This window comes from Ahaetulla prasina, chromosome 10 (genome assembly GCF_028640845.1).
Source record: "Ahaetulla prasina isolate Xishuangbanna chromosome 10, ASM2864084v1, whole genome shotgun sequence".
Classification (NCBI taxonomy): Eukaryota; Metazoa; Chordata; class Lepidosauria; order Squamata; family Colubridae; genus Ahaetulla; species Ahaetulla prasina.
Genome location: NC_080548.1, coordinates 10334481 through 10353729, shown reverse-complemented (window position 1 = coordinate 10353729; position 19249 = coordinate 10334481). Strand labels below are relative to the sequence as shown.

The following is a 19249-nucleotide window of genomic DNA, read 5'->3' as shown; positions in this document are numbered from 1 at the left end:
CAGCTTGCCCGAGACTACACTGCTGAGCAGAGCATATTCTATGCTTGGCAATCTTCCCATCCCCAAGAGTCTTTGGGCAGGAATAGACTGGAGGGTGGGATACTGAAGGATGAAAATGGGAGGTGCCACACTTCACACTCTGGGCACATACAAACGCTGCAAGGCATGATGATACCAAGTGGAAATAGCCACATGTGTGTGTGTGTGAGAGCAGGGCCAGGGTTTCTTGTTTTGGTGGGGTTAGGAAATGTTTTGGGGAGTGATCCTGGGGACTAGTGTCATCTCAGCAATAAGACGTCTGGACTTCAACTCCCATAATTCCCCAAGGCAGCATTGCTAGCAGCGGAGGGGGTGATACAATCACAAGCTCCCATGATTGGAGAGAGGAATGTGTAATGCAGAATGCAGGATGACAAAGGAGAAACTTTCTGGAAGAACTTCAAAAAAAAAAACAAGTAGTCCTTGACTTATGACCAATCCGGAAAAAGGAGATTTAAGACCCGGATCCAAAGTTCTGACAGTCACCCACCCATCCACTCCATAGACATGCGTCCAAGCACTTTAGTTGCTTAGTCACATGACTGCATTTACAGCCATTTGTAGTATCCCATGATCCCGTGACCATATCTTATGGCAGGTTTTCCTGAAAACCAGCACTTCCAGTTTAATGAATCATTGGTTCACTGAACGACAGCGACAGCCACAAAGGAGGTTGTATTTTATAGGCAAGCTTCATTACAATCATATCTCAAGGACTACCATTAAAAGAATAGGCATAACTGATTCAGTAGCAACTTCCTGGTTGCCTGTGGCAATTAATAATTCTCCATAAGCAACCCGGCTATTATTATTTACCATTCTGCTGTGCTCTTCTTTAACTATCTGAACTGATGGGAAATTGCTGTTGATCAGGATAAAAACAAGCATTTCAGATGTTCACAACACTTCATATATACAGTACTTTCAAAATTTTTATGAGGAAAATTTGTTGGCCAATGTATGGCTATTTGGAAGCTACATCTTGTCGGGAAGTGAATGGTGAACTTGGTGGATTTTTGATCGTATCTTCATTTAGCAACGGCAACCAGGACAGCCAAGTAGGTTGTTAAGCAAAGCAGTTGTTAAGTGAAATATCATAGTTTTGTAATCTTAACTTCTTACAAAATTGTTTTCTCTGCTTTACAGACCTGCAAAGGACATAAATACAAAGATTAGTCACTAAGTTATTTTTTCATCATGTTGTAACTGCAACTTGTTGTTAAACAAGGCAGCTGCAAAATGAGGACTATCTGTAGGGCTCTTTCGAGACACTTTTCAGAGTGAGCGGTTCATTAATAAAGAAAGAAAGTTGAACAATATTTTGTCTTTGCTGAATTCTCCAAAATAGTTGCGGTCATTGCATGAAATTGCTCTCCTTAACTAGTCTGGCCTCACCAAATAAGTTAAATACTATTCAGCGGCTGGATTTTATTTATTGCAAAATAGAAATAGGATAGATAACATTCAAATAATTATCTACAATTAGTCTGTTTTTTTGGCAGAGACAAATCCTGTGATTCTATTATTACAAATCTTCCATCATTATTGGCAGCTCTTACTCTAAATTAGTTTTGGCTTTAGGAATTTTGCTTTGGGTTTAGACAAAACTGGGCATGTTGTTCCATGTGGTTTTTGGCAACAAGAATTCCACATCAGCCTTCATTTTCAACCTTGAATATATATAGAGACCCATGCAGAATGCTACCAGTGACCCAATGTGCAGAAAAATTGTGCAAATCATTATTTTATGTTTATATTGCCATATGAAATAAAGAAAAGCAAGCTCCAGAGGCATACTTTGGTTGGGGTTGTTCACAAAACACACTTAACCAGGTATGGAGTCATTTTATTCCCTGGGTTGGTATAATACTTTGAATCAGAAACTAATCCCCCAAAGCTGAATTCACAGAACACCTAAAGTCACAAAAAAGCCCTAACAAGTTTAAAACTAGCTCGGCTTCTCATGTTGTGCAAATGACTGATCTAGTTAAGTCTGTAACCATCAAGTTAGGCATGTTAGAGAAGCACAGCCACTTTTTACTATGGAAATTTTAAGAGTGCTTTTTTTTAAAAAAGAAATCATCTCCTTGGTCAATTTTTCAAAACGTTGGCTTGCAGATAGCACTGAGGATAAATTAACCACCTTGCTCATTTGTTGTGGCCCTGGAATAAAAAGCCAGGGTTTATTTCAAGTTCTGATTATGTCCAGTAAATGAACATTCAAAATGCTTTCAGTTTTGTCCTTTCGAAACTCACCGCGCCCTAATGCTGGTCTGAAAAAGCTGCTTTGCTGTCAATCCAAGCTGTTTGTGGTTCAGCTTCTGTCTCTAAACAAGGGGCCTGCTTGCTGGATAGTTGAGTCTACATCTTGCTCATCTTTTGGCCATGGTGGTGTAAACATGCTGTTAAGTGTGCCCAGGAACCTGATATTTAACATCTTCTATGAAGGCTGTCATCTGTTGCATGCTTTCTGTGGGACTCAGCCTCTCTCAACTGGATGGGACCTGAGTCAAAGTCAACTTGTAACAAGAAGGAGCTGTAAATAATGTCTTCACCTCCTGCTGTTGTTTGGCTGCACAAGGAAAAAAAAAATATCCGAATCAGACCTTGTGCCAGTGGGCCTCTGGGAAGGGCATAGCCCTGCCGAGAGCCTCTGTGCCACCACATGTGCTAATTTGCTTTCTGCCAACCTCACTTAAGCCTGTGACATCAGTGGGGACGTGTGCTGGAGTAGAATACACGAGGCCGAGAATCAGCACATAAAAAGGTGTTTGCATGGTTTCCTGTTCCTGCAGGCAACCCGAATCGAGGCACCCTCGTGGCTTTCCCAGGGATCTCCTTTGCAACTCATTGCATTCACTGCATGATCTCCGCTGCTGCATGCTCGCACATCCACCAGATCCCTACCCCACACCGCTGGCCTTAACACCTGTGTGTCTTTTCCCTCTGTAGGTGCAAGCAGGTGCTCTCTTTCTGCTGTAAATCTCCCCAAACATGTGGACTCTATAATCAACAAGCGCCTCTCCAAATCTTCTGCCACACTCTGGAACTCACCCAGTAGAAGTAAGAGACCCCTGGGGACACGCAGCCGTGTCACGGCGAGGGATGGGAAGAAGGGGCCCCCAATTTTAAACCCATCCTATCAATAGCCCTGGAACTAGGTGACAAGGGTAAACTGATTAGAGAAGGAAGGAAGGAAGGAAGGAAGGAAGGAAGGAAGGAAGGAAGGAAGGAAGGAAGGAAGGAAGGAAAGAGAGAGAGAGAAAGAGAGAAAGAGAGAGAGACAGAGAAACAGACAGACTTCCTAGTATATGTGTTAGACCAGGGGTGTCAAACTCGCGGCCCGCGGGCGGATACGTCATACTCTGGCCACGCCCACCCCCAGTTTAGCGAAGGGGGGGAAAGTTGCGATACATCACGTGACAATGTGAGTTTGACACTCCTGTGTTAGACCAATGGTTTTTAATCTCAGCATCATGAAGATGTGTGGACTTCAACTCCTAGAATTCCCTAGCCAGTCATAGTGCCTGGAGAATTCTGGGAATTGAAGTCATCACCTCAAGTTGCTGAGATTGAGAAACATTGTTTTAGACAAGCATGTAAGTGCAGGATGGAGCGTCTGGCATTTTTAAAAGATTCAAGGTCCTAGGTCTTACGGTTACCAAAGGAAGCATTAATCTAGCCAATAGAGCAATGTTTTTCAACCTTAGCAATTTTAACATGTGTGGATTTCAATTCCCAGAGTTGCTGGCAGGGAGATTTGAGGAGCTGAAGTCTACTCATCTTAAAAGTTGCCAAGGGTGAGAAAGCCTACAAAACAGGGTGAAATTTTAGCAGAAGGAAGATGGGGCTCAGTAGAATTTTAAGAGATTGGGGGCAGAACATCCTTGCAGCTCCCAATGGCCAAATTATCAAGTACATGCAGCTTTTCAGTAACCCAATTAACGTTTCTGTTCACCTTCCCTGTTTATCTTATATATTGCTTGAGGTAGACTTTGAGATTTAAACGTTATCTGAATAACCCATAGGATTTGCAGCAGATTAATGTAAGGAATTGCATGGCCCCTCCCCAAAAATCTGTTTATTTTTTTCTCCTAGATTTTTAAGTAATCTGTAACTTTGTGAGAGTAAGATACTTTAGAAGAAACAGTTCTCACCCCCTCCTTCCTTTTTCCTCAAATTAGAGGATCACACTTCTCATCTGTAGTGCTTGCCAGTTTTTATTTAAAAGGGAAAACTGCTTCTCAAGATGAACTGAGAATTATTGTCTTGTTCATTTGAACCACTTTTTCACCAAACAGCATTGCTGGCTGATCCCAGGAGCAGTTAAAAGCCTCAAATAATTTGTGATCTGGCTCAAGCACTAAAATATCTTGATACCTCTGGCCATAGTTTGGGGTCGAAAGCCTGATAGGCTGGTCTTATGCATCACATTAAGTCAGATATTGTGGTTTCTCAGCAGTGGTGAAATCCAATTTTTTTTACTACCGATTCTGTGGGCATGGCGTGGCTTGGTGGGCGTGGCAGGGGAAGGATACTGCAAAATTTCCATTCCCACTCCATTCCAGGGGAAGGATATTGCAAAATCCCCATTCTCTCCCCACTCCTGGGGGAAGGATATTGCAAAATCTCCATTCCCACCCCATTCTGGGGCCAGCCAGAGGTGGCATTTGCCGGTTCTCCGAACTGCTCAAAATTTCCGCTACTGGTTCACACTACCTGTTGAGTCCCAGCAGAACTCAGATATGATGGTATATTTAGGAAGTCACAATCGAACAAGGATTGACCAAACAGAAAGTGTTTGGTCACACCAGAGACCAGAGGTGGCTGTTCAGTTGCTCAAATCTCTGTGCAAAACTGCACCCAGAGTACTAAAGTACAAGGATTTGGTGTGCAAACTGAGTCTCAGGGAGCCATTTATAGGCATATCCTCTCCAGAATGTTCTTACAGGAGATACATGTAGTCCTTGACTTATGGCCAGAGTTGGGGCCATTCCTAAGCAAAATTAAGTGAGTCATGCCTGAGTTATTAAGTGAATTATGCAATCACTAAGTTAATCCAGCTCCCCCCACCCCCATTGACTTTGCTTGTTGGAAGCTGGCTGGGAAGGTCACAAATGGCAGTCATGTGACCCAGGGATGCTGCAGCCACTATAAATACTTGCCAGTTGCTAAACGCCCAAATGTTGATCATGTGACTTAGGATGCTACGAGAGTTGCACATGCAAGCACCTCTTGCAAGTTGCTTTTTCTTTTTTAATGTTGCTGTAACATTGAATCAGAGGTGGGTTTCAGCAGGTTCTGACCAGTTCTGGAGAACCAGTAGCGGAAATTTTGAGTAGTTCGAAGAACCGGTAAATACCACCTCGGACTGCCTTGCTCCATCTATTCTCTGCCTCCTGAGTCCCAGCTGATTGGGAGGAAATGGGGATTTTGCAGGAACCTTCCCCTGGAGTGGGGAGGGAATGGAGATTTTACAGTATCCCTCCAGTGCCACGCCCACCAAGCCATGCCCTGCCACGCCCTTCAGGCCACGCCCACAGAACCTGTAATAAAAAAATTTGAACCCCACCACTGTGTCGAATGGTTGCTCAACAGTTATAAATCGAGGACCATCTGTACTAGATAAGAAAGAAATGCTAACTAATTTCAGTTTCATCTTTAAACTGTAGTAGGAATTAGGATTAACCCTGGATTCCCGACTCTGTAATATTAACTGTTACGTCCTCACCGTTGACAAGCATAATGCCTTTGTCATCCCACTAAGGCAGGGGTGTCCAAACTTGGTCCCTTTAAGACTTTTGGACTTCAACTCCCAGAGTTCCTCAGCCAGCTTTGCTGGCTGAGGGACTCTGGGAGTTGAAGTCCACAAGTCTTAAAGGGACCAAGTTTGGACACCCCTGCACTAAGGACTCAACGTATAGGTAGCCCTTGACTTACAACCGTTCATTTAGTGACCATTTGAAGTTACAACAGCACTGAAAAAAGTGACTTATGACTGTTCTTCACACTTATGACGGTTGCAACACATGATCAAAATTCAGACGCTTGGCAACTGACTCATAGTTACGACTGTTGCCATGTTCCAGGGTGATGTGATCGGCATTTTTGACCTTCTGACAAGCAAAGTCAGTGGGGAAGGCAGATTCACTTAACAGCCATGTTACAAACATAACAACTGCAGTTGTTAAGTTGATTCACTTAACAACTGTGGCAAGAAAGATCGCAAAATGGGGCAAAAGTCGCTTAACAACTCTGCTATTTAGCAGTAGAAACTTTGGGCTCACTTGGGGTCATAAGTCGAGGATTATCTGTATATGCCGCCTGCCCCGTTTTGTCATCAGACAATGCTGAGAACTTAGTGCAAAATTATCAATGATTTAAGGCTGGATTGTCCCAGACGACTTCTGTTTTTATTTCGCCCGCCATTTGAGTAGCTGAGATCTTTCTCTTAAAGGGAGTGCATTTATTGTGCTTTCTTTTTCTTTTTTTGTCTCTCAATCATTAGTTCCAGATCGGAATGCGAAAACTTGCTACAGCCAACTTCAGGGGTCTCCAACCTTAGTGTTCTGTTTCTCTCCCCCAATACTCCCAACAAAGAGTCAGTCAAAGGCCTCCTCTTCTACTTTATTTACATAGATAAATGTCCTGGCCACGTCTACCCACGGGCCTGCCAAGTTTCTGGAGATAACGAGGAAATTATAGATAAGGCCAGAATTACTCACGAATATATTCTTCCCTCCACACAGTTTGCCCGCGCAAATTCATTGCTTTGTCCAAGACAAAAAACCAGGAAGTCCCGCCTCCTATTTATAGTCTCTGCAGATGTCACTGCATGACCATCATTCCTTGGCTTTATCCCAACGTTGCTTCTGCTGCGCGCGCCGGTCACGTCTGCACAGTCTTGCATCACTCCAAAACTGTTCTTGGGGCGTTGCCAAATCAGAAGAAGGCTCGAGAGAATCAGGCCTTGCCAGCCCCTCCTCCTCCCTTTGAGTGGGTGCCAGGGAGGGAGAGGGCCCAAGAGAAGCAGGGCTTGCCAGATCTTCTCCCTCACTTTCTGAATCATCCGAGTCCAGGAGTCCGGGTCCAGGAACCTGGGTCACAACACTTAGCAACTTTAAGCCTGGCGGACTTCAACTCCCAGAATTCCCCAGCCAACTGGCTGGGGGATTCTGGGAGTTGAAGTCTGTCAGGCTTAAAGTTGCCAAGGTTGGAGACCCCCTGGCCAACTCGTCACGGCTAACTTGTTGCTGTGAATTGTTGAATATAACAATTCAATGTAATTATTCAAAATAATTAAAAAAATATTTTAATTTTTGTCATTCACGTTCCATTCTGTCCCTCCTTTTGCATTCTTTCTTTAATGATGCTATTCCACCATTTCTTGGCCATTAGTGTAACTCTTACGCCACAGCAAATTGTTCCATGGCGAGTTGGCCATAGCGAGTTGTCCCATGGCGAGTTGTCATAGACCCATCCCAGGTTTCTCTGCTCAGCCTGGTTTGTTTTTTGATAGCTTCATTGCAATCTAATTGTGGCCTGCTTTTTCCCCCCCTATGCCAGCTCTTCAAAGTGCTTTTAACAAACAAAAGAATTGAATGCAAAGCTCAGCATGCAAACAGATAAATGCCATGGTAGATAAAAAGAAGAAAATATAGTGGCAGCATTGAAATTCAGCCACTGATCAAAAGGAACTTGAAAAGCTAAGCGGGACAGACTGAAGGGGAGACCACAAGGAGAGCTCAGGGCTATAGGCTAGAGTCCCAGGGGTCTGCAAACTTGGCTCTTTTAAGACTTGTGGACTTCAACTCCCAGCTCCCAAAGCTGGCTGAGGAACTCTGGGAGGTGAAGTCCACAAGTCTTAAAAGAGCCAAGTTTGCAGACCCCTGGGCTAGGCTACAAAGTTGAGAAAACTATCCTAGAAGGAGGCAGTGCCAAATCTTTTCTGCATTTTGGTTAAGAGCACAATATGGAAATTTTTCTTGAATGGATTGATTTTATATAACGGTTGGAGATGCAAAGCAGTCCAAAGCATTTTGCTGTTTGATCGAAAGTACTGGTGCACAGACATACACACAAACATGCACACACACACACACACACACTGAACTTCAGATTCTAGGGGGCACTGGAGGCTTAATTTATTTATTTTATTATTATTTATTTATTTTATTTTATTAGATTTTTATACCGCCCTTCTCCCGAATGTAGCTTCCAACCTTGGCCTGTATTATATATTCTACTGAATTATTTACAGTACACGTGGAAAGCATATTTTAAACTCCCTATCCAGGTAGTCCTTGACTTCTTGAGTGGTGTGGTGGCCTAGAGATGGAGTTCTCGCCTCACAATTAGGAGGCTGTGAGTTCGATCCTAGGTAGAGGCAGGTATTTCTGTCTCTGGGCACAATGAGAATATTATCTGCTGAACAAAACTCCTCATTGGCGACAGGAAAGGCATCCAGCCAGTTGCCCAGACTCAACCCCACAAGGGATTATGGGGTCATTAAAAGATTATGATGACAGGTAGTCCTTGACTTAACAGCTGCAATTGAGCCATGAATTACGGTTGTATATTTTGCAAATTGTTAAGCAGGTGATCATACAACTGACCCAATTTCACGATATTTTTCTATGGCGGACATTAAAAGAACTTAATGGTGGTTGTAAAGTGAATACCACAGTGGTTAAGTGACTAACACGGTCATAAAGCAAATGTGTTGTCTGAAATAGGCATTTTTTTTGCAGGAAACTGGCTCAGTGGCTAAAATCTGAGCTTGTCGATTGAAAGGTTGGCAGTTCAGCGGTTTGAATCCCTAGTGCCGCGTAGCGCTCCCGTTCCTTGTCCCAGTGTCTGCCAACCTAGCAGTTTGAAAGCACGTAAAAATGCAAGTAGAAAAACAGGGACCACCTTTGGTGGGAAGGGAACAGCGTTCCGTGCGCCTTTGGCGTTGAGTCATCCCAGCCACATGACCACGGAGACTTCTTCGGACAGTGCTGGCTCTTCGGCTTTGAAACAGAGATGAGCACCGCCCCCTAGAGTCGGGAACGACTAGCACATATGTGCGAAGGGAACCTTTACCTTTACCTATGTGTTGAAGTCTGTACCTGTTCTGTTTGGTTGCTATGTCAAACCAGAAATACAAATGAGACTCATTAATTCCCCAGAAAGCTAACATGGTTGATATCCTTACTAGTTTTGGGCACAGCAGTCTCATAATTTCAATCTCTTTGGCTGTACTGCAGTTCTGCTATCCATCATCTTCAGCTGTTTGAGGGAGGGGGCGGGCAGGGAAGGAAATCACTTTTGCATTAAGGGAGAGTGTTTGGGATGCTTAAAATGTTTTACATCAGAATTCCAAGCGATCCTTTTCAAGAAGCAGATATTATTTCTTCCTCACTTCGCCCATTGGGTCACATTGGGGCGCAGCTAACAGAAATGTGAATCCCTGCTCAGTACCTCAACCATTATTAATTTAGTTGTTTGCTTGTTTATTTATATGGCACTTAAGCACTTATATACTTCTTCACAGTGTTTTACAGTCTTCTCTGGGCAGTTTATAATTTCAGCATATTGCCCTGAACAATCTGACTTCTCATTTTACTGATCTTGGAAGGATGGAAGACTGAGTCAACTTTGAGCCAGTCAGGATCGAACTCCTGGCAGTGAGCAGAGTTAGTCTGCACTACTGCATTCTAACTACTGCCCCACCACAGCTCCTATCCTGCGTTTATTATTTTTATAACTAACTCAAGGAGTAAAACCTATACAATACTATTTCTTCCTTCTATTTTCCCCACAACAAAAAACCTGTGAAGTGAGCTGATTTGAGAGATAGTGGCTACCCAAAGTCACTCATCTGACTTTCATGCCTAAGGCGCTACTAGAACTCACAGCCTGCTGGCTTCTAGCCTGCTGCCTTAACCAGTAGACCAAACCGGTCTAGTTGATCCCAAACCATGGGGCCTTTGAACAGAATAGAATAGAATTTTTATTGGCCAAGTGTGATTGGACACACAAGGAATTTGTCTTGGTGCATATGCTCTCAGTGTACATAAAACAAAAGATACCTTCATCAAGGTACAACACTTACAACACTTAATGATAGTCATAGGGTACAAATAAGCAATCAGGAAACAATATCGGTATAAATCGTAAGGATACAAGCAACAAAGTTACAGTCATAAGTGGAAGGAGATGGGTGATGGGAATGATGAGAAGATTAATAGTAGTGCATATTTAGTAAATAGTTTGACAGTGTTGAGGGAATTATTTGTTTAGCAGAGTGATGATGTTCGGGGAAAAATGTGTGTTTAGTTGTTCTGGTGTGCAGTGCTCTATAGCGTTGTTTTGAGGAGAGGAGTTGAAACAGTTTATGTCCTGGATGTGAGGGATCTGTAAATATTTTCACGGCTCTCTTCTTGATTCGTGCAGTATACAGGTCCTCAATGGAAGGCAGGTTGGTAGAAGCTGTTTTTTCTGCAGTTCTAATGATCCTCTGAAGTCTGTGTCTGTCTTGTTGGGTTGCAGAACCAAACCAGACAGTTATAGAGGTGCAAATGACAGACTCAATAATTCCTCTGTAGAACTGGATCGGCAGCTCCTTGGGCTGTTTGAGCTTTCTGAGTTGGCACAGAAAGAACATTCTTTGTTGTGCTTTTTTGATGATTTTTTTAATGTTAGCTGTCCATTTTAGATCTTGTGATATGGCAGAACCTAGAAATTTGAAGGTTTCTACTGTTGATACTGTGTTGTCTAGTATTGTGAGAGGTGGAAGTATGGAAGGGTTTCTCCTAAAGTCTACCACCATTTCTACAGTTTTGAGTGTGTTCAGTTCCAGATTGTTCCGGTCGCACCACAAAGCTAGTCATTCAACCTCCTGTCTGTATGCGGATTCATCATTGTCTTGAATGAGACCGATCACTGTTGTGTCATCTGTGAACTTCAGTAGTTTGACAGTTTGCAGTGACCTTTCTCCTCCTAACTGTATGTTAGTATGTAAGCAGCTCTTTGCAAGCACTGTGAAATAGTAAGATGGAACTTCCTGAAACTATAAACTGTGTGGGATATTAATAAGCCAAGTTTACTTTGACCCCTGCAGTGATGGTGATGTCTCGCTACAAAATAGGAGAGCACCACCTAATGTCCTCCAGATGTTTTGTGTGACAGTTCCCAGATGTTCAACCTGAAAAGCATCTTGACCCTCCTGTGGCGTTCTCTCTCCACTGAGGGGAAATTTTACCCACTTGGCCCCTGCAAGCAGATCCTACAGGACGGGTTCCAATTACTCTCTGCCCTAATGTCTCTTTTGCTGCTAAAGATAGTATTTCTGCCCGCCATTGTTTTGTTTCCTTGTTGCTTAGCGATGATGAAAAAATATCCTGAGCATCTGAATAAGATTCAGGAAAAGGCCAAGGGAAGGGATGGTTAATGCATGTGGAATTAGGTGCGGTCCTGGGGTGAAATTATTCAGACAGCAGTGTGCTCATAGGTATGTATGGATGCCAAGAGAAAGATTTCAACTTTTTCTTAAAAAAAAAAAAAAGATAGCCTTTTTAGGTAAAAAAACCCACACAATCTGTAATCACATAATGCTGAGATTAGTAGATAGGAAGGTATTTACAGCAGTGACTAAGCCAAATTATTAAACAAGCCTATACATCTAAAATTATGTTTGTCTTTATTTATTTATCAATTTATATAGCTACCCACTTCTCATCTGTGATTCTGGGTAGTTTTTAATTCAAACAGGAGCAGGTTCAACAAACCCAAAAATAAAACCACCACACAAACAACATAAAATGTTGAAATGGTAGCTAGTTTGACTCTTTTGTTCAAACCCATTAAAATCTATTAAACAGACCCCAATTTTTAAAAATAAAATACAGATTGTTCTTGACTTACAACAGTTCATTTAGTGACTGTTCAAAGTTATAACAGCACTGGAAAAAGCGACTTATGACCATTTTTCACACTTACAATCACTGCAGTATTGACATGGTCAGCTTTGCTGGCTGAGGAACTCTGGGAGTTGAAGTCCACAAGTCTTAAAGGAGCCAAGTTTGCAGATCCCTGTCCTAGGGTCATGTGATGACCTTTTGTGACCTTCTGACAAACAAACTCAATGAGGAGCCAGATTTACTTACCAACCTTGTTACTAACTTAACAATGGCAGTGATTCAGGGGTGAAATGCTCCCAATTCGGACCGGATTGGCCAATCTGGTAGTGATGGCGGCGGGTAGTTCGGAGAACCTGTAGCAAAAATCCCTGCCCTCTCACCAGCCCATGCCCCCCCCCCAATGCCTGGTCGCCCGCTTCCCCGCTTGCTGCTTCTTTTAAAAAATGCTTTTAAAAGGTTAAAAAAAAGGTTCTGACGATCACAACCGAGCTGCCTGATCATCAGAGCCTTTTTTTTACTTTTAAAAGTATTTTTTTACAACCTATTTGGCCAAATTGGTTGTAAAAAAAATGCTTTTAAAAATAAAAAAATATCACGTGCCACAGCTGATCACACACACACACACACACACACACCGCATGCTGTTCTACTTACCCCATGCCTCCTTTTAGCGTGCATTGCACATACATGCACCTCACATTTGGTGCATGTACAGCGAACTGGTAGTAAACCGGTTCAGATTTCACCACTGCAGTGATTCGCTTAACAGCTGTGGCAAGAAAGGTCATAAAACAGGGCAATGCTCACTGAACAAATGTCTCCCTTAGCCAAAGAAATTTTGGACTCGATTGTGGTCATAAATCGAGGACTACCTTTATCTTAAAATAAAATACACAGGTATACAGAATAAAATATATTAAAATAAAATAGAATAGAATAGAATAGAATAGAATAGAATTTTATTGGCCAAGTGTGATTGGACACACAAGGAATTTGTCTTGGTGCATATGCTCTCAGTGTACATAAAAGAAAAGATACGTTCATCAAGGTACAACATTTACAACACAATTGATGGTCAATATATCAATATAAGTCATAAGGATTGCCAGCAACAAGTTATAGTCATACAGTCATAAGTGGAAAGAGATTGGTGATGGGAACTATGAAACGATTAATAGTAGTGCAGATTCAGTAAATAGTCTGACAGTGTTGAGGGAATTATTTGTTTAGCAGAGTGATGGCCTTCGGGAAAAAACTGTTCTTGTGTCTAGTTGTTCTGGTGTGCAGTGCTCTATAGCGTCGTTTTGAGGGTAGGACTTGAAACAGTTTATGTCCAGGATGCGAGGGATACACACCCCATCTTTCTGTTACTGAAGCTTTAAAGCTCTGTAGACTAGTAACATATCTATTAAAATGCCCTTTATATTCCGTTCTCCAGAGCCACTGAAAACAAGCTTGTTCAGAAAAACGCTGGAATTTCGGGTGTCTGTCGAATGAAACTGTTAGGGTGTGGGGCATTCCTAGCGATGATTAGCCACATGAGATTTGCTATTTCAATCTCCCATTGTTCATATTTGTGTCTGTTGCAAGTCACTTCCTCTGGCAGCATCTACAAAGCTAAAGGTTTTTCAGGCAAAGGTGGTTTGTAATGTCAGTTGGGCATCTACATCGTTTGCAGAATTATTCGCCATACCCAGAATGTCAACATGCAGTTTACTACGTAACTATTACAAAGTTCCTTTAATCTCCCGGAGTGTGCGGGCTTTAAAGTACCTTGTTTGGGCAACCAATGGAATTATTAGAGACTGAGAAACTGGCGTTGATGGCATAAAGAGGTAAATCGGCTAATCTTGGTTTATTTACCAACTGAATACATCACTTAATATATTATAAGCAAGGAACTGTTACGAGATGATGAGTCCTGCACAATGTTTTTCCAATACTTTGGCTGGGGTCAAGCAATAAACACAAACAAAAGTTTTCATAGGGAGGGGTCAAGATGGTGGCTTCAGTTGACTTTTTTTACTTTCTCTGCTTCCACAGATGCCTCTACACAAAAAATAGCTTAATGAAACAAGAGGACTGGATTCACCTGTATTGCCAATGATCTTGTACACACAAAATGCTGGGAGCAGAATTGGGCTGCCACAATTCAAAAGCCACTTGTTGCCCAATACAGGTTGGATAGCTTTAAGTGAACACAGCCAATGAGTTCCAGGATCAACTATGATCCGAACCTGGTGCTCCCCACCTAATTTTTTGAAAAATCTTTTGTGTCTATAAAACGTCCTTGTAAAAAGTTTTTATTTTTTAAACAAACATACAATTCGTCATTAATAATTCAGTGTTTCATCTGAGTACATGTTTTGTGTCCTCTCCTTTCTCATCTATTATTCTCACTATATTTCTATAATATCTTTATATTTTCATATGATTTGTTACACATTCTTTCCAAGTTCTTACTTTCATGTTAATTCATTTTATGTCTACAACATTTCCCCCAACATTTTAATTATATTAATTTTCATATATATCTCTTCTCTAACCAATGATAAAATTGCCCCCATACCTTAAAATACTCCAATTCTTCCTTTTCTTTAATTGCCAATGTTAATTTATTCATTTCTGCACATTCCAATATTTTCTTAATTACTTCCCCCTCTATAGGGATTTTCTCTGCTTTCCAGTTTTGTGCAAATACAATCCTTGCTGCAGTTATAACATGTATAATCAAGTATATATTTTATTTACTATATTTCTCTGGTAAGATACCCAATAGGACGAGGTGAAATGCTCCCGGTTCGGACTGGATCAATCGATCCGGTAGCAATGGCGGCGGGTGGTTCAGAGAACCGGTAGCGAAAATCCCTGGGCCCCCCCACCCATGCCCACCCAATTGCCTGGTTGCCCGCTTGCCGCTTCTTTCTGGCTCACTCGCTTTTCCCGCCTGAATGGTAGGAATAGGTTGTAAAAAAATGCTTTTAAAAGGTAAAATAAGGCTCTGATGATCACAGCTGAGCTGCGCGATCATCAGAGCCTTTTTTTTAACTTTTAAAAGCAGTTTTTACAACCTATTCGGCCGAATAGGTTGTAAAAAAATGCTTTTAAAAGGTAAAAAAAAGGCTCCGACTATCATGTTCCTCAGCTGTAATTGTCGGAGCCTTTTTTTACTAAAAGCATTTTTTTTTAACAACCTATTCGCCCGAGTAGCGCATGGGCACGATGCAAACCGGTAATAAAGGTAAGTAGAACCCACCCCTGCATCCACATCATGTCTATTCTAGACTATGACATGTCATATTTGAGTAACAAATATATTGTTTTTCATTCAAATGTCCTTTTCTCCACGCATCTTGTATACTTAAATTTCTTCTTCCATGATTTACTTATTTGCTGGATATTCTCGCTCTTGTCACTCTTATTGCTTTTTGTTCTTTTGCATCTTTCGCTCTTGCCCCTTCTCTTATTGCTCTTTCTTCTTGTTCTTTTGTCCTTTTTGTTGTTTTCTCTTCTTTTTCTTTTACAACTTCTTCCTGATGTCTGGTCTCTTTTGCTTCTCCCAATTTTCCATTGTCTAATGGTCCCCAGAATTGCTCACAGAATAATTCCACTTTTTCTATAGAATCTAATCTGTGTCTTTGTTCTTTCCAAGTTACAAATATTCCTTCTGGTATTAACCATCTGAAACTCACTCCTTTTTTGATTAAACACTTTTATCAAAAATTGGTATTCTTTCCTCAAATCTCTCACTCTACTAGGTCTCAGCACTACTATCTCTTTATCCTTATATTTCATTGGGGTATTCCTTGTTATTTGTAGTATCTCTGTTTTTATCACTTTCTTTGTAAATGTTACATGCACTTCTCTAGGTAGTTTATTTTTCATTGCATATCTTGTGTGTACCCTAAATACCTCTTTGATCCCATTTAATATTAATATTTTCGTTATTTTTGTCAACTGCAATTATTGTCTTTCCTCAAGTTCTCCCATTTTTTTTTCTGTCAAGTCTGCTTTTTCCTCTACCTTTTGAATTCTCTCTTCATTTTTCCCAATTATTTCCTTGACTTCTTTTAAATCCTCATCTACTTTTTCCATTTGCTCAACCAATTTCACTATTGTTTCTTTCAAATCTTCATGAAACATCTGTATCAATTTTTTAATTTCCATAGCCTCTGATGTTGTCTGTGACCCTGCAGGAGAGGGACTTGCTGCTGGATGCAAACGTGCCATTAATTTCGTCATCTCTTGATTCTGATAATCACCCAATTTATAATCCAAATGTGGTTTCGATTTATAATCCAAATATCTAACCCGCCCCATTGGGTGACTTAAAAAAATAAAAATAAAATCCAAACAACCACCCCAAAAAGAAAGAAGAAAAGGCAAAAACAAAGGGGAAAAAAAAGCAAAGAAAAAAGCAAACCAAATATCTTTCTTAGGGCTCTTTTCGCTTTAATCCAAATTCTCTTTATAATGAAGCCAAACCAAAAATGCCTCTTTGTCAAAAAGCCAAAAAGAACAAAGAGACCAAAAAAAAAGGTGGGGGGGTCTTATCTAGCCATTGGTTCCCAGCAAATGGTAAACAAGAAGGTAAAAAGAAAAGCTCCAAAGAAAAGCTTCCAAAGGGAAAAAAAGAGATAAAGATTCAAAAACTAAAAACAAAATCCGCAGTCAAATCTATTACTTCAAGTTTTCAAAGAGTTCGCTATTCGGCTTAACTTAAAAATATCACTCCCAATGTGTCTCTCTTTCTTTGGCATCTGTTTCCTATCAGTCCAGCCAACATTCTCAAGGTCAGCCTTATTTCTTATATTCAACTCAAAGTCTTTTCTCTTATGCCACCAGATGGCACTACAGTTTTTATTTTGAGTCAGCAAAAATAGGAAAAATTAAAAACTTTCAAGACTTTTAAAACGTTTCTATCCAATTCAAATTCGTTAAATTCATTTAAAAAGAAATATTCAATCAGGTTTTCTGTCTTCTCTCTTTTTAAAAAAACCAATTTTTTCAATTCATTCAATGTCTTTTCCTTGGACTTCTTCGCTTTCCTCGCCGCTCAAATACCGGAAGTGGAGAGCCGACAGAGACCTGCTCTCCCTCCCTTCTTTGTGCCTCTTTTCCACTCTATATTAATTCCAAGCGGGTATGAAAAGAAACTTATTTATAAAAAGCCAGGTTCTCACCCAGATGGTCCACTCTGTCTTTTACTTTCTCGCTTCAGTTGCGGCCTCCCCAGCTTCTTAGCAGCACAGTATGGCTGCTTTCTCAGTCATCTGGTGTAAGAGGCTTCTTCCAACTAACCAGGGAATTTGCGGTTTCCCTGTGTTAGTCAGTCCATGCCTCTCTTGTTCGTCGTCCCTACGAGATGGCTTAAGTCAATGCAGACCCCCAAACAGCTGACATATCAATAGCCCCCGGAACCTCCCGAAGCACACGTCTTGCTGTGATGCTGACCTGCCCCTTGTCTTGTCTATAAAACTTGATTGCCTGATTTTTTCCTCTAGGACAGGGGTCCCCAATCTCCGGTCCGTGGATCGGTGCTTGGGCCTGTTTGGAACCAGGCTGTGGAAGTGGTGGATGAATGCGCAGGTGTGGACATATGTGCACAAAGCTGCATTTGTGAAAGCGGCATCCGTGCTTGTGCAAAACCGTCCCCCATCTTCTCCCCCCCACCCCCGCCTCTACCAAGCTGGAAATTTTGGAGCCTGCCACTCTGGGACAATGTTTCTCAACCTTAGCAACTTTAAGACGGGTGGACTTCAACTCCCAGAATCCCTCAGCCAGCCATGGCAGTCACGTATCCCAGGGATGCTACAATCACTATAAATACCAGCCAGTTGCCAAATGCCCAAATGTTGATCACGTGACTTAGGATGCTACAAGAGTTGTATGTGCAAGCACCTCTTGCTTTTTCTTTTTTAATGCTGTTGTAATGTCAAATGGTTGCTCAACAGTTATAAATTGAAGGCTATGTGTACTAGACAAGAAAGAAATGCTAACTAACTTCAGTTTCATCTTTAAACTGTAGTAGGAATTAGGATTAACCCTGGATTCCCGACTCTGTAATATCAACTGTTATGTCCTCACTGTTGACAAGCATAACGCATTTGTCATCCCACCAAGGACTCAATGTACTGGTAGTCCTTGATTTACAACCATTCATTTAGTGACCGAAGTTGCTGAAGTTGAGAAACACTCCTTTAGAAATAGGAAAAGAAGCAAAAGGAAGAAGATGGCAGATTCCATCAATCAAGTCATCCCAGTCTGGATTTATAACCCTCTTTCTACCAAAAACTTTACTCTACTAGGAATTAAACTCTTGGGAGATATAGGCCGATGGGTCTAGGACATCCTTTCTCTCCTTGATACCTTCTTTTTTGTCTTACCCATGAAGGCATTTGCAAGCAAAACTCTGTGATGCCAAAGATCAAAAACCATCTCTTGCAGAAAGGATTATGGGAAGATTGTTTGTGTGTGGGATAGGGACCAGGGGGCTAGGAAAGGGCCAGAGTACTTGGGCTGGGGTCCCACCTTCTGCCATGGACAGCCCTTCCTGGACTTTGGGCCACTCCCTCCCTTTTAGCACAACTTACCCTGCAGGGTTGCTGTTACTGGGGAAAAGGGCCATAGAAAGGGCTAGTAGGTTGACTTCAGCTGCAGAAGGAAAGGGAAGGCATAAGTCTAATAAGTGCATTAGTTAGAATGGAATACAGGTAGTCTTCGACTTACAACCATTCATTTAGTGACTGTTCAAAGTTACAACAGCATTGAAAATGTGGCTTGTGATTGGTTTTCATGCTTACGGCCATTGCAGCATCCTTATGGTCACATGATCAAAATTCAGATCCATGGCAACTGGCATGTACTTATGACGGTTGCACTGTCCCGTCCTGGGGTCATGTGATCACCATTCGTAACCTTCCTAGCCAGCTTCCAACAAGCAAAGCCAATGGGTGAAGTCAGATTTGCTTAATGGCTGAATGATTGACTTAACAACTGTGGCAAGAAAGGTTGTAAAATGGAGCAAAAGTCACCTAACAACTGTCTTGCTTAGCGATGGAAATTTGTTGTGGTTGTAAGTCGAGGACTAAGTATAATCAATATTTCCTAGCCTTGGGCAAGCACAGGACATAGCTCCTTTTTTCTTCCAACATCTTAAACTTGGTTCCTTTGAACCAGTCCTGCCTTCCACACCTGGTTTGGCTAACCAGAATCTCATCTTGGCACCCGAGCTACAAGTTGGAGAGCACAGGATGCTGGTCTGATGATTGGCAGACCCGTGTTTGAGATCCGGTTGCTGCCATGTG

The 19249-nt window shown here is 41.7% G+C and overlaps 1 protein-coding gene across 6 annotated transcripts in view; it reads left to right on the top strand.

Annotated features, from left to right (window-relative positions):
* MAP7D1 (MAP7 domain containing 1) overlaps positions 1–19249 on the top strand; it is an 85019-nt gene that overhangs the window by 43786 nt on the left and 21984 nt on the right. For 4 of the 6 annotated variants that reach the window (XM_058195419.1, XM_058195415.1, XM_058195414.1 and 1 more), the window contains one exon: positions 2992–3102. The exons of the other annotated variants lie outside the window; for them this stretch is intronic. In XM_058195419.1, coding sequence (XP_058051402.1) covers positions 2992–3102 — 111 coding nt within the window. The remainder of the gene's footprint in view (positions 1–2991; positions 3103–19249) is intronic. 6 annotated transcript variants of the gene reach the window in all.